Here is a 15,380-nt window from a genome sequence, read left to right as displayed (position 1 = left end):
AGCGTGAAAAAGTCACTTGAGGAGTCAAAGAATGTTCTAGAAGAAAAGCGCAAAATTGTCAAGCGAAAATTTTGCATAAAAAAACACACACACGTTTACAATAATTGCTATGAACTTCGTTCAAGCGCAATTAAAAATGACACTTCTAGCTTAGCAGTTAACTTTTAGCGCAATGGTGTCTCATTCGGGTCTGGGTCCGTTCGGCTCGAATTCTCAGAGCCATAACAAGTGGTTATAAAATGCCATTTTGTCAACTAACTCAATCTCTGCAGCATTTTGAGTCTTCCGTCGGGATTGGCAGATAGCAGAATGTGAATCCTGGTGTTGTCAATCATCCAAGTGATGTCTCTATTGAAGCCATAATTCACAAGCAAGTATTCTGCAAATGTCGCCAGCATCTCCAGTCCAACTACTTCATTGCCGTGCAAACTCGATATCAACTTCAGTTCAGGCTCGCCTACGAAACACTTCATTTGGATAAACTTGAACTGTTTCGATCACATCAAAAATGTTTGTCGATATTTTCTGTTTTTAACCCCGTTTTCTTTAAACTTATGACACCTCTGAACCCACACAATAATCGTGTCAAGTTTCCCCTACATGGAAAATTGTTTTTCCGCAGTAAACGTTGAAACGTCATGCAACTGACATTAAAAAAAACGTCCTTTGCCATTTTTTAAGAAGCGAGATTGCAATATAAAAGTATCTAGTCACCCAATTCGTGCTTCTTGGGCTGATCAGAGATGACGAGGACATTCATTTCATGGCCACCAGTTGACCTCCCAATGCTGTAGATGTGAGTTAGAGCCGGATACCTAAATAACAGGTGTCTCTGAACCAGGCACTTTTTTTAAAAAAAATAATCAGATCAAAAACCTGGTTATGCGAACTATCACGAAACGCACAAAGCAAGTGGCTATATTTGCTCTGCGCTCAAATAAACACGAGAACTAAACATAGTTTCGTGCAATTATTTTTACACCCAGCTGCAAGTATTTTGAATCCACATACACGCAACCAGTCTTCTTTCTCAACAGAGCAATCAGATTGTTTTCAATAAGAAAACATAAACCGACTAATGTCGGAAGAATTGCCCTTGAACGGTCGAGGTAATTTAATTCAGGGACTGTAGCTTAGATAAATTTTTCGTTAAGGGTGCAAAACCAGTTTTCCACGCCGGGATTCGAACCATCGCCCTCCCGCTCCCTGACCAGAAGCACTGCCCACTCGGCTATCGGGCCCGTCTATCTCGACAGTATTTTTGACCGTATTCAGTTACTGTTAAAGTTCAATGATCGAAAACAGAAGTCAACGATCAAAAACAAAGCCGGCAAATTGCCGGAAAGTAGCCACCGTTGACCCGCTTAAGACAAATTGGGATTGAAACAGAAAAAAGAAAATAAGAGAGAAATTGACTTTTTTCAAGTGTCAAAGTGTCGAAGTGTCAAAGAGTCCTTAGTGTGTAAATTCTGCATATTCGGTTAGATTCCTAAATTACACTTAATTCAGCTTCTAAGATGAAGGCTACTAAGCATAATACGAAAGCCAGCTAGCAATCGCTTCAATGAACTTTGATAACCTAAGGCACTATGACTTAAAGACCAGGCTTTATATGCTTATCCTGTTTCTTCTGATCCTCAGATTTTGCTTTTTTGACTTTGAATGTATTCACTGCATTACGTAAATCAATGAGTGAAAAAACTTAAAATCCATTCAGTTGAAACAGTGAGTGAGGCAAGTCAGAAGTCAACCATCAAAATCATGACTAATGTCAAACGAAAAACGTGAATAAAAGCGCCACAATAATAGCCGTAGAGAAGCTGACGGCGGCTATCAATAACGCTATGAAAATAACGAATCAATACATCCTGAGAATTAATACTCAATCTAACAACCTTGTATGAATCAATGACAGACGACAGCAAAAACGCATACTCGACAGATTGCCGAAAATTAGCCGCCGTTGATTACCATAGCCAAGATTGGGATTTAAAGAAGAGAAAACTAGTGAAAAAATGATTTTCGTACAAAAAATGTTAAGGTGCCAACTATTCTGACGTCATTTTGGAGCTGACCATACTCCTGTTTCGTAGGGAGGCAACACATGGGCTAGTATCAAAATCAATAAGCATTAGAGGTGCTAACTAAGAACAAAGTTCGAGTAACGGGCATCTAAAATCGGGCTTTATGGGTTTATCCCGTTTCTATTTCTGATTTCGTTTTTTTAATACTGACTATGCTCATTTTAGAATATGAGAAGAGTGAAGCTAGCCTAGAGAAGTCCAAAAGAGTTCAAGCAAAATGTCGAAAAGGCGGCAAAATGAGGTAAAGCGAAAAATTTTTATTCGACGAATTAAAAAAAATAGCAGGACAAATCCTAAAGCACAATTCAAAGAATTTTAAATTACTAAAACTAGCTGGCAGATTGCCAAAAAATTGCCTCAATAGCTTCGTAGATCTGCAGTCTCAAAGAACAGTAAAACAGACAAACCAAAAAAATTCATCTTTTCCTTGAAGGCCGATATGTTATATTTTGATTAAAAACCTGTATAAGTTTTTGCTGCCTCGATTAGCTGCTCTCTAATAACCTTCATGTAGAGTTACACACATCCATTTCACCTTATCTCTTTGAATTAATGAAAATTAAAGTCAATTTCAGACCGAGGAAGTCATTGTGAGTGAGGTGAGTCAAGTGTGACCAAACATTTAATCACGCAAATGAACAAAACTCTCTCCACTAAGAGTTAAAAATGACGTCCCGTACGCTCTTCAGTTGAAATTGCATGAAAGAATAAACAAAAAGCAGATTTGAGATGGGTTGTGACGTCATATGGTGGTAACAAAAATCGCAACGAAATAAAAAAAAACAAAGAGAAAACCAATAATAGCCCCAGCTATCGCTGTGCATCTATTAACAAGAAACCTGACCTAAAGACCTAAAACGGGCTATGAGTGAACAGCGAAAACCATTCCTTAAAAATCAGATCAAAAAAGAAAAAAAACAGAAAATCAAGATCAGAAAAACACAAAGCCGTTAGCGAGAAATGGAAATTTGGTTCGAACAAAACTAGGTCTAGAATGAACTATGAGTGGTTTGGGAAAACCATTTAGACATATATCGGACCCAAAAACGAAAAAACGGAAAAAAATCGAAGTGAAATTGCCACGTGTGAACAAAAAAACCACAATAAAGAAAAACACTTTTGTAAAAGTGTTTTTCTTTATTGTTCAAAAAACCACAATAAAGAAAAAAAATTTTGTACTCAAACAATTTTACAGTGTGAACTGTTTTGATGTCATTTTGTAGCTGAACATACTCCTATTTTTAGCAAGAGGCTACAGGGTCTAGTATCAATACCAATAGGCCTCAGATATAGTAACTACGAATCATAAGAACAAAGTTCAAGCAACGGGTATCTAAAATGGGGCTTTATGGGTTTATCCCGTTTCTATTTCTGATTTGGTTTTTTTCTGACCCTGTTCATTTTCAATTGCTTTGTTGAGCAACTGCTGTTTAAAGGCACTTTGACCAGAATGAGAAAAACTAGCCTAGAGAAGTCAAAAAGATTTCACGCAAAATGACGAAAAAGCGGCATATTGAGGTAAAGCGAAACAAATTTTTGTTCGACGAAAATGAAAAAAAAACACACAAATAGGAGCGCTAAAAGCGCAGGCTTAGAAGAGTAGGGCGGCCATTAATAAAAATTGCATCAAGTTAGTAAAAATACTAATTTACAGCGGAAATTGAGAGGAAATTTAGTAAAAACAATATCGCGGAACGATGAAACTCATTTAAAAAGACTGCAGATAACAACTGGCCTCAGAAGTAAAGAACCACAAAACGAATCTCAATTTAAATTTATTAGAGAATCAAGGGTGAACATACCCTGCAGTTTGCTTGAAAAAAGCCGCCGTTGATTCCCATTACCAAGATTGGGATTGAAAGAGAAAAAGTAAGGATAAAATGATCTTTGTACAAAATGCGAACTATTTTGATGTCATTTTGGAGCTGAACATACTCCTGTTTCGTAGTTAGACCACACAGGGGCTAGTATCAATACCAATAATCATTACAGATGGTAACTAAGAACACAGTTCGAGTAACGGGCATCTACAATTGGGTTTTATGGGTTTATCCCGTTTCTATTTCTGATTTCATTTTTTGATACTGACTCTGTTCTCTTTGAATTGCTTTGCTGAGCATTGGCTGTCCAAAATACTTTTAGCAGAAAAAAGGTCATCTCAAAATGATCGCAAAAAAAGGAACGACGCATTAAAAAACCCAAGATGAAACATAATAAGCTCGCTATGGTTTCTCGGCTGTTGATTAATTTGTCAAATAATGATGGATTTAATATACTGTACGGCACCCCCCACTTTTACCAAGTAAAAATTCATTTTGCGAGGCAACATTACACCAACTTAAAATCAAATTTTGAAAACAGGTTTTACACCATTGATCCCCAACACTAGTCCTCTGGCCTACCTATGAAATTCAGATAAAATGCAACGTTCACGTACCAGAAATCCCAATGTTGATGAACTTCAGAAATGATGAACTTCAGCGAAGTTTCACAGTTAAAAAAGTTGTTACAAGATGTGATATATTTTCAGATTCATGCAACTATGGTTAAGCATCCACTTGTATTAAACATTAGAGGGAGAAAAGATGCAAATAAATTGTAATTTTTTGACAACTTTTTTAAACGAGAAATTGGGACCAAATTGATCAACCTTACGTTGTGATTTTTGGTCAGTGAATGTTGCGAACGTTTTATAAGTGAACGTTTGTCTGAATTTCATTGGCAGGCGAGAGTGTGTTGGTGATCAATGGTGTAAAAACCGTCTTCGAAGTGTGTTCAAGTTGGAATAATATTGGGTCAAACCTGTAATTTATATTTCGATAAAATAGGGGGGTGCTAATTTACTTTTTCCGTTCAGTAGAAAGAACTGCGTAAACAACCGAAAAAGAACAAAAAAAAAATCCCCTCGCTCGTTCAAAACTGTCACGCCTGCTTTTCTCACCTTCTTTAAAAAGCGGTAGGAAAACTATTTTTCGACTTTAACGTTTGCTCCACTTGCCAAAACAACAAATAAAGCAGAAAACCTTTTGATTGAAGAAAAACCAGTACTGCTCTTCGAGTTGCAAAAAGACACACGACTATAATCATTGCTTCAAGAGCAACTATTAGCATTAATAAACATAGCCGGCAGATTGCCGGAATAGCTGCGAAATAGACTTGCGTGCCGTAAAATACAGATGGAAAAAGATACAGAAGTGAGTTGATAATAGTTATCGCCGCCGCCTATAAAACTTACAAGTTTATTTCAAAGGAGATTGTTTTTGGGTGCAAAAAAATTTTCCCTGTCGCGTCTCGAACCGGCGATCTCCGGATTATCAGCCAGTCGCCTTAACCACTCGGCTGTCGGACCATACAATCTGTTTTCTTACAATCAACTTTGTTATAGGAACAGATTCTGTTTCTGAATAACCGCAATTTAGGTCACGCAGAAAGCGTGAAATCAAGCGCGAAAAAGCCATTTAAGCAGTGACGAGACAGAATGTTCTAGAACAAATGTAAAACGAAAATGAAGCGTCAGACGACGAAACAAAAAAACATAGCAGGACAAGTCCTGACCTACAATTCAAAGAATTTTCATTGACTAAACAGAAAACTAGACCTAGAACGGACTATGAATGGATGGGAAAAACCATTTAGAAAATCCGATTCAAAAAATCGAAAAAACAGTAAAAATCAAAGTGAAATTGCCGCATGTGAACAAAAAACCACTACCGATAAAGCGAATTTTTGTTCAAACACCGTATTCTCACTCTACTTTAAAATAAGAGCGACAAAATTCACGCCGCAAAACCTCTCGCTTTTTCGCTCCATTTCCTGTTTCGGCGTGACCAAAATCACTACTCCAATTTGACTTCAAAAATCATGAAAATGTGTGAACAGATCTTAAAAAAAAAGACAGCGCCCCAATACAATTCAAATTCTTTGAATTGTAAAAAACCAAGAGCACCGCAATATAGCTACGCTCAGCTTACAGCTTCGCAGCTATAATCAATACTTCACAACAATTAATATGCTAGTCAAAGACTTCTGCTACGATTAACAGAAACCAGGCAGGGTGTTTTTGATTTCTTAGAGAATATGACAGTGAACTTTCTATCATGCCAACTAACTTCGAGGCCAATTGTTTGATGAACGCATCTGGGTCCATAGTGGCTCTGTACTTGGCTTCTTGCTTCACCTCATTTACCATCTCACTCATGTTCGGTACAGGCTCGCTGTCTGGGTAAAGATAGAACCTCATCTCATTTTGATTATCTGAGGAGACAGTCACCGTTTTTGCGTCACTTGTAACATACCTGCATACATCAAGAAAATTTTGCTGTTTTTCCTCTGATACGGTAGATTGCCTTTCTAGTTTTGCTATATACAATTAAATTGTTGTTTTTTATACTGGCCAATTAGAGAAAACCCGAGAAATTTCACAACACCAATGAAAAAAACTGCCAGGAAAAAACAATCGTTATAATTTAAACAGTAACAATTCTCAAAAATGAAACAGTTTCTCAAAACTTTTCTCCGAAAATGGTTTTCAGTGGAACATAGAGCGAGTGACTTAAATTTTGTTTACCAGTCGCAAAAACGCAAGCCATGGTATCCCCAGTTTAGTACAAAGGAATCACTATACTTTTCAGAGCTCGGTGAAATTTCTTTGAGAATAGCTTACGCTAAGCTTAATCAAAACGGTGATAAATCAATTTCAGTAGAATTACTTGCAGTAGTATTTGCATATTTATTATGTCTAGATTTAACCTTCTCTGTGATATCAATGCAACAAGAAAAGCCCGATCTTGGATAATATTTGTGCTTTTGTCTGCGGTTCGGAATTATTTTGGAGATATAACACAAGTAAACACTGTCAGTTTCAGAAAATTTTATCATTTATTTATGGCATGATTATCATAAATCTAATCTCCGAGTGGTAGGCAAAACATCTGATCCAGTAAAATTAAACTAGGTTACAAAAGTTCCCCTTTTCGATATTGATAACAAATAAATCATTCAAGGCTTAATTTCGAATATTGATAAAACGTAGCAGCCATTTCGATTAACAAGCGTTAGCTGAGAGCTTCATTTTTTTTAAAAAAAAATTCAGTTAATGACATGTGATATATCTGCTTCCTTTTTCTCCGATAGACTATATCCATCCATAACTGATATTTTTATAATGACTAAACTAAAATAGCTAGTCCAGATCTTACTATTGTATGTAAATCAACGTCATGCATAAAAACATGTATTAGTTTGTCTAAAAATGGTAAGGAACGCGATAAGGAAAAGATTGTTCAGCCTGAAACTGGAGGGGAAGGAGAGACGCATTTATCGTAGGATGCCTTCATCGATCAGATTTAGCTCATCAAGCGTATTAAAAAATGTTTCCTCAGTCACAATTTTCCGTGTTTTAGACATATATTGGTATGTTCTTCAAGTCATAAGCAACAGCAACAAAATGGATTGGTAGCTGCTGTATTTCGCACAGGAATTTTCTCCTCTATAAAATGAACACATTTTAAGAGGTATAGAAGAGGCAAAAAATTAATTAGACAGATCAGAGTGAAGTACTGAAATATATATTCTCCAAGTTCACAAACCCGTCGAAAAAAGACTTTCCTCAAAGCTCCCTTAAGTAACAACAATGAAAAGAATACGTAAATTGGTAACTCACGAATACGTGAATTGGAAAGAAACACCTGAATTCCAACTTTTATGAGAAAAAGTAAGAAATCAGAATGAAAAATGATAACTTGTTTGTTAAAATTTTTAAGGATTCTGTGTAAGATCAATTAATTTCAGAAAATTTCATCTAACCATTATTGCCAGTTCGGTTCCCAGTAAAACAACGGCTCCCAAAATCATTTGAGTTGAAATCAAAAAGCAGTTTCTTCAATCCTAATAGAATGCAAAAAATAGACTGAATTAGACTGAACTATTGACGGTTAGAATTTTATAATGGTTGAAAGGTACATCAAGGCTGGAGTGTCTGAAGACAATAGCATCAACTTTTTCGCCAACGTCTCGATTTTTTAGGGAGCAGTTGTCACTCAACATTACTTTTTGTTTAAAAACGGTTTGGTTGAAAAGGACAATTGAACACTTTTTTGTTCGGTTAAAACAATTAACTGATAGTATCCCCAAAATTGTTTTAACATATGTCAAACCTCACAAACTGAAGCAGATGTAACCGTGGATACTTTATCAACTGCTTATAAACATTTTAAACATTTTATTTGATAACTAAACATTTGAACGAAAAACGGGGGAAAGTTTTCCTAAAAGTCAGAAAAGGGAAAAATTAGAAAACTTCGAGATACTGAAAATTCTGTAAAGCCTTATTTAGGAGCGCGCAGTTTTTAAAGTACTTTTCGATGGAACCCTACTTTGAATCTCTCAAAATCGATAAACCGCAATTGACACAAAAAACCAGGCCAGCATAAATCCTAAACATAGCCGGCAGATTACCCGAAACTAGCCGCGATAGACCTCCTTGACCGTCATTGGACCTTCAACAAGAATAGATTGGATAAATCGACCACCTTTGTTTTCCAGAGTTACAAGGGTTACATTCCATTCGCAGTGTATACGACACGAAAATCACTAACAATAGAGCTCTGCTAAAAATAGATGCAAAAATAAAAATCTAATCCTCAAGAATTAGAGCACTTAAGTTTGTGGCACCTTTTGAATCCACTATGTTGATCTTCGATTGACAAACGTTTTAAAACTTCAGTTAGTGAGTGCAGAAGCTAACTTTTCAAGTGAGCTAATTCGAAACCTTATCATGCAACTGAACTAAAAGCTGACCAAAAAAGTAGAAAACCACGACGCCCACAAATTAAAATGCAATGCAGTAAAAGTCACGGAAAAAGATAAAGTCAAAAGGTCGCAAGACTCATAGATGTAATGAAAATTTTTTAAAAAAGCAGCAGAACAAGCCTCTAATAACAATCCAAAAGAATCGAACTAATAATTGACCAGAACATCAACATTTTCCCACCTGTAAAGACACAGAAGTAAAATATATGACTTAAATATAATTTAAAATACTATTTTTCCAAAAAAAGTTTGTAAGGTGACAGCACTAAAGAACCTTAGACTGCATACATCATAAAACCAAGTCGGCGAAACTAATGAGAAAAACGCCGGCGAAACCAAACAAGGAGCAAAAACAAAGTTGACAAAAATCAGTTTTTTTTTGAAAAATTAGTGGACTCATTAAAAAAACTGTGCAACTAAATCATTACACACAGCACAGAACGCAGTTTAGAGTTGAAAAATAAAACGTAAAACTCAATAAATGAAAAAAGACAAAAATACAAAAAAGTAACACCAAAAAGACAAGAATCAACAATTCACTAAAACATTTCAAACACAATTGGTATCCAAGTCATCAAAGATATAGGTAAAAACTGAATCCGATCAATCAAACAAAGTTATGACCGCACTAGAAGGCCAATAAAAAAAGATGAAACTACTATGGAAGAAAAACGGGTAACTCGTTATTTAGTGAAGAGAACCATTATTGAAACTAAAAGATGAAAATTGCGCGAATTTTTTGAAAACAATAAGTAAAAAAATCAAATCGCGAATTTTTTGAAAACAATACGAAAAAAATCAACGACAATTTAGCATTCAATTGAAACTATTAAACTGATTCGCTTATACCTAAATAGAAATCAGAGCGACCTGCCACTAGTTTAACAAAGAAGTGAGAGCCACAGAAAAAGGAACAACACAGAGGCAAAAAAATCAGTATTATTTTTCATTGATTTATGTCTAAAAATCAAATACATATTTTTCTATGAAGAAACAATTAGCTTGATTAATTTATGCCTCATTAGAACCAATGACACCTGCCCTCAATGACACGATTTATTCCGACAAAAATTTCAAAACCATGGGCGAAAATTCACTAATTTATGACTAATTATTTCGAAGTCCTAGAAAGCACTGGCTGCCTATTCGGGGGTTCAAGCAAAAGCAGAATGACACAATTATAACATATGTTTACCGGTCTAATAGCAATCTTGAGTGAGAAAATCAACCGCTAATAGGGTCAGGAAAACGATTTTGGTTCATCTGAGTTAACTAACATTTTGGTGAACAATTTGGTGAATCTAACAAATATTTTTCTCCTAATATTTCTTAACAAAAAATTGTTCAACATCAGCGAAACTGTAATCACTTGATAACTAAGCACTCCGGAAGTAATAGTTTTCTGTTCAAATCCCACTTAAAGCAGTAAAACAAAACAATCGACAAAAATCGCCTAAAAATCAGCAAAACAGCCGAAAAACCTCCGAATTAGCATAAAACACATTAACTAAAAAAAACCTTTAAACCCCTATGAAAACGAACCACAAATTGTTGAAACGTTATAATCAAACCTCTCAACGAACAAATTTGAAAAAGTAAACTGCTTTAAAAGCCGCGTGTGAACAAAAAAATCGCTCGCTTAGAGAATTTTAGTCACACCTCTATTTCTCGCTCTCTCTCAAAAAAACGTAATGAACCAAAAACCACTCTCTTTTCACTTCACTCTTCAATTTTCACTCCACTCTGCGGCAACAAAAACCACGCTTTTCACACGTATCATTTTCTTCAAAATGCACTCCCAATAAAAATTGATTAAAAACGACAACTCGGATCTATGAATTGTAGAACTCCGATGAGATCAATAATAGCCTCCATATCGTTTCCTGGCTACTAGCAATCATAAATTGAGCACAAACATGATCGTGCAGGAAAAAATGTTATCTGATCATCATTATATAAAGAATGACCCCAGCTTTAGCTCAAGTGAGCTCTAGACTCATAAATTGGATGGAAAAATATGTCGAAAAGGTTTTGTAACTCATCCTTACCCATCAGCAGAAATGGATACTTTGTAGGTACCCGGCACCAACAGCCTCCAAAAACTACCATCTTTCACAGTCACAACATCATGTTCAATTCCGTCCACTTTCACTTTAGCGCCCCCGATTGCACTCAGATTTCGGGCGTCAAGGACCGACCCCCTCACACCCATTAGGGACGCTTGTTTCATGTAGTGAAGTAGGGCCTCTTTGTTGTTGGCCCAGTAGGGTGGCAGTTGTTTAAGTAGAGGGTATTTACATACTCCAACTTCGACAGTGATTTCAAACGCGTTCGATTTGAAGTAGTTGTAGTCTTGCATGCCACCTGAATGATGGGAATTGTAGTACAGCTATCCCAAATTCTAGTCGAAGCAACGATGCTACAGCTCTACATGAGTTCTTCCATCAACCTTACAGCAATATTAACAGCTCATTATTTTTTTAAGCTAACACTAGGTGAAAAACGCATTGATGCGTTGTTTTTAGCACTACAATGGTTTGCATAGCCAGCTTAGAGTCACGACTTCACTAGTCACTAATAGCCATTAAAGTTTGAAGTAAAGTTGAAGTAAGTATATGGATGCAACATGGTCAACTATAGATTGCATTCTACTAAGCACCCAGTTCCAATCTATATAATAAATACAAACCTAGTACATTGTACCATTTAGCTCCATTGGTGACCCCATGATCGAACTGTTCATTATGTCCACAATAGGTATCCACTTTGGGGTCATTGACACTCATGACTGGGTTGTGGTCAGCATACACTCTAGACAGACTACGGAACACTGCATCGTCCGGAGACGCCATGTACACTGAAAAAGAAAGCCTTCTTTTCCATTTTGTTTCAGATAGTGAAAAACTATTGAGTCATCGTATGAAACACCGATGGATATCGGTAACAAATACCAGCTATAATTTACTAATTCAATTGACACCGGTCATCGCCAAATAGTACAAGTAACTTTGCCGGTAAAAAAGAAGACTTCTCAGTTCCTTTATTCGTACAAAACCCGAAAGCTCGAAAACATGCTCACACAAACGAGCTGCCAAATCTTTTCAGGATTTTTGTTCTGAGTTTTCTGAAAATCTTTATATGCTCTTAGCATTGTCATACATCATCAGCAGGAAATTCAATAAACGACAATAGACCTGCAAAATTTTTTGCAGTAGATTTGTTGATCATCAAAGGCATGATTACTGAGATTTTAGCTTCAGAAATTGCTCTCAAACGACTGTAAAGCAAAGTTTATTTAACCGATTGTTGAAACAACATCATTTTACGATGAGTACAAAAAATATGTCAACCAAACAATCGGTAGGGACAACGAATGAGCCATCTGGCTTTTCATAGTCGTTGCCCTTGGAGATACCAAGTTCGTGGCTAATTTATAAATGAAATCTTAGATCCCAGGAAACACAATTCAAACAAAGTTTTGTTGTCTTGTATGAAAGTTTTAGCAAGCATTTTGAGAAAAGCAATACTCGATTTAGAGCACAAATTTATGTTGGTTGGTAGCAAGTGGCCGTTTTTTAAACAATTGTATGCATTTCGGTGCGCGTTATTCTGTTCCTTTTCCTTAGTGCGCGTCCCGCTGTATTGAGAGGGTAATATTCCCCATGCGTTGCGACGAGTATTGTAGACAGGAACCAAAGTAGAACTTTCAGTAAGGAATTGTAGGGGCGATTCGGATCATAATTGTTTTAGAAGTTCTTTGAAAACTGTTAACAAGTTGTGCCGCTCATAGATGTTGCGAAGAAAATCAGTTTTCGTTCGAAAATGATAGCTCGAAATATCCTTCTATAGCAGTTTTCGAGACGCTGTAAATCTGTTTTGCTAGCACTTCCATATATCAGAAGACCATAAGTTATGATTGATTTTGCATAAGAATGATAAAACTTTAACATGGGTTTAATGGTGAAAAGGTTCCTCACTCGGTATAAAATGCCACAAAATTCGATTTCTTCGTTATATACGCTATGTGTTCTTTTTACGTCAGTTTTGGGTCTAGATAAACTCCAAGGTATTTCCATTTGTGACCGGCAGCTATTTCTTGCTCCTGTAACTTCAATGTACCCTCTGACTTGCAAATATTACCGAAATGCATCAACTCGCACTTTGAGTAGTTGACTGATAGTTTCTTCCATTTGAACCAGTCATTCATAGTGTTCAGTTCTTGATTAATAACATCGAATTCCTTCCCGGCGCTCACTAGTGTGATATAGTCAGCGAAGGGACTAACTCTGCTTTGCTTAATTTGAGATGGTAGGTCGTTCATACAAACGAGAAACAAAAATGGGCCCAGGATTGAGCCCTGAGGAACATCAGTTTCAATTGTTAATGTTCCAGCACTTTTTCCGCGATGACAGACATATTGAACTCTTTCGGACAAATAGTTTATCAATATTTCTAGAACTGGTCCTCTCTAGTTCGTCCAAAAGAATTTTGATCCAGTGTATCAAAAGCTTTTGAAAGATCCAGAAACATTGCATGCCCTTGTTGTTTACGCTCGATACTTTCTCTGATGTAATCAGTTATTCCTCCTATAGGGGGTACACAGGAGCGGTGAGAACGGAATCAGAACTGTCGTTGGGTTTTTAGCCACAAAAAACTTCAAAGAGAACACTTTCATAAACTTGTGAAAGTCAATTCAAAATTGATTTGTCTGTAATTTCCTTTGCTTCGTCGTTAGCTAGCTGCTCGGCTTTAGGTTAATTGAGGGGGAGAAAGGTGTTTAGCTTAATTGAGGGAGGGAAGAGCATGAGCCGGAGTGAAAATCTTAAAATGAAAATTTGTCATAGTTTTTAGATATTTTGTTAATTTTTCCGCTTATAGGTTCATAGGCTTCGTTGACGGTCTTAGCCTGATGGTGCTCTAAAAATTTTACTTGTCAGTTTATAAATTAATTCAATTCTTTGGATTGTAAGTCAGGACTTAACCTGCTATTTTTGGGGGGGGGGGGGTTGATGAGTGGTGGGGTAAGGGCGTGGGGGCGAGGATGAACTGTTTTGGAAAGAAAACTATTCAAAATGACCTTTCGATCTTGCGTATTACCAGCAGTTCCTAATAAATATGTATTAAAAATACGCAAAACTGTTAAAATCCAGTGTTCGAAAGCAGGGGTCTACGTTCTAAAACAGAAGTCAATGTTCGAAAACAAAAGTCATGAACAAACTCGCTTCAGGAAAAAAGAACTGTAGAATACCATTACTCTTCGAGGCGCAAAAAGACACGTTTAAAATAATTGCTTCAAACTTCGTTCGAGAGCAACTAAGAGCTACTAACAATGCTGCTGCTTATTTTTAACACCATAGGGGTAGTCGTAGGGATAGTTGGCAACCATAGCCCCTCCGTGAAAATTCGCAGATACCACAAACTGTCGACTTCTGATCAAATCGGCCAACACTTTTGTCTCTGGCTGATATTTTGCATCCTGTTCAATCTCAAGTGCCAGATTACCTCTACGGTCTGTGATGGCAAAGTCTCGGTTCAAATCGACTCTGTGTGCGTTCGTTCTACCTGAAAAGTTTAGATCATCTTCAGGTATTGGATCAAAACATACTGGTTTACACTATGACACCAAAAAGCTACGCGTATCACGATTTCTGCTATTAAGGCAGGATTTGGGCTCAGTGAACATGGTTTGCGTTAAGGTGTGAAAAAGGCGTAAAATTGCAAAGTTTTAGAAGGCGTGAAACTGGAAATCTGCACAGAGATTTCTTTCTCCATTTCTCCGATTACACAAATGGTTAAAAGGGGGAACTATGCGAAAGGCATTAGATTAAAGGATATTCTTCCGAATCCAATTGACGCGATAAAGTACTAACAAGCCGTGTCCCTAAAAATGGCATTACAGGATAATCCAATAACAGCTTACAAAAAACAGTCAGAGTTTTTAAATAAACAGTATTTGTAGCATTTTAGTTTAGAACCATTCCCCAATTATGCCCACATTTTTCTCAGAAACTTTAGCTCTAAACCACTAAAATGAAGTGAAAAACTGTTTGTTTTCCAATTGTCCTCTTAAACTTTTGCACAAATCCTTTATTCAGATGTGTAAAAACGATGTAAAAGTTTAGAAAACCGTACAATTGGAGAACAGAAAGGCACTTTGACTCATTTTAATGTCAAAAATTTTGTAAGGGACATCGAATATTTGATGGATTGTAAAGCACCGTCTTCAATTGTTTTTACTGCTATTCCCCATATTTCGCCAAAAATTTGGTGGGAAATTTTTGCTTAATGGCTGCGAACATTCCAATCGCCAAAAAGAGTTTTCGCCTATTATCCAACGCCGCGGTTAAAAATACAATGTTACTTTTCAAAGCTTTTACGCAGCGAAAAAATGGAAATGCCATGAAAAAATAACAACTCAACTTGAGAGTAAAATCCAGTGCACAGTACGCATACAGTACGCTGTTTTCTGGACAAGTTTCAAGGCCA

General features: G+C 36.6%; 1 protein-coding gene across 1 annotated transcript in view; it reads right to left on the bottom strand.

The window, feature by feature from the left end:
• Positions 1–239: 239 nt before the first annotated feature.
• Positions 240–15,380, bottom strand: part of LOC142341777 (carboxypeptidase D-like) — a 28,712-nt gene continuing 13,571 nt past the window's right edge. Inside the window, exons 4-9 of the mRNA XM_075392997.1 lie at positions 14,223–14,456; positions 11,584–11,751; positions 10,943–11,258; positions 6,194–6,379; positions 715–815; positions 240–457 (exon numbers count right to left, since the gene is read on the bottom strand). Coding sequence (XP_075249112.1) covers positions 255–457; positions 715–815; positions 6,194–6,379; positions 10,943–11,258; positions 11,584–11,751; positions 14,223–14,456 — 1,208 coding nt within the window. The 3' untranslated portion in view covers positions 240–254. The remainder of the gene's footprint in view (positions 458–714; positions 816–6,193; positions 6,380–10,942; positions 11,259–11,583; positions 11,752–14,222; positions 14,457–15,380) is intronic.

This window comes from Convolutriloba macropyga, chromosome 6 (assembly GCF_964194025.1).
Source record: "Convolutriloba macropyga chromosome 6, txConMacr16.3, whole genome shotgun sequence".
Taxonomy (NCBI): Eukaryota; Metazoa; Xenacoelomorpha; order Acoela; family Convolutidae; genus Convolutriloba; species Convolutriloba macropyga.
The sequence above is the reverse complement of the archived record's forward strand: the minus strand, read 5'-3'. Positions and strand labels throughout refer to the sequence as shown.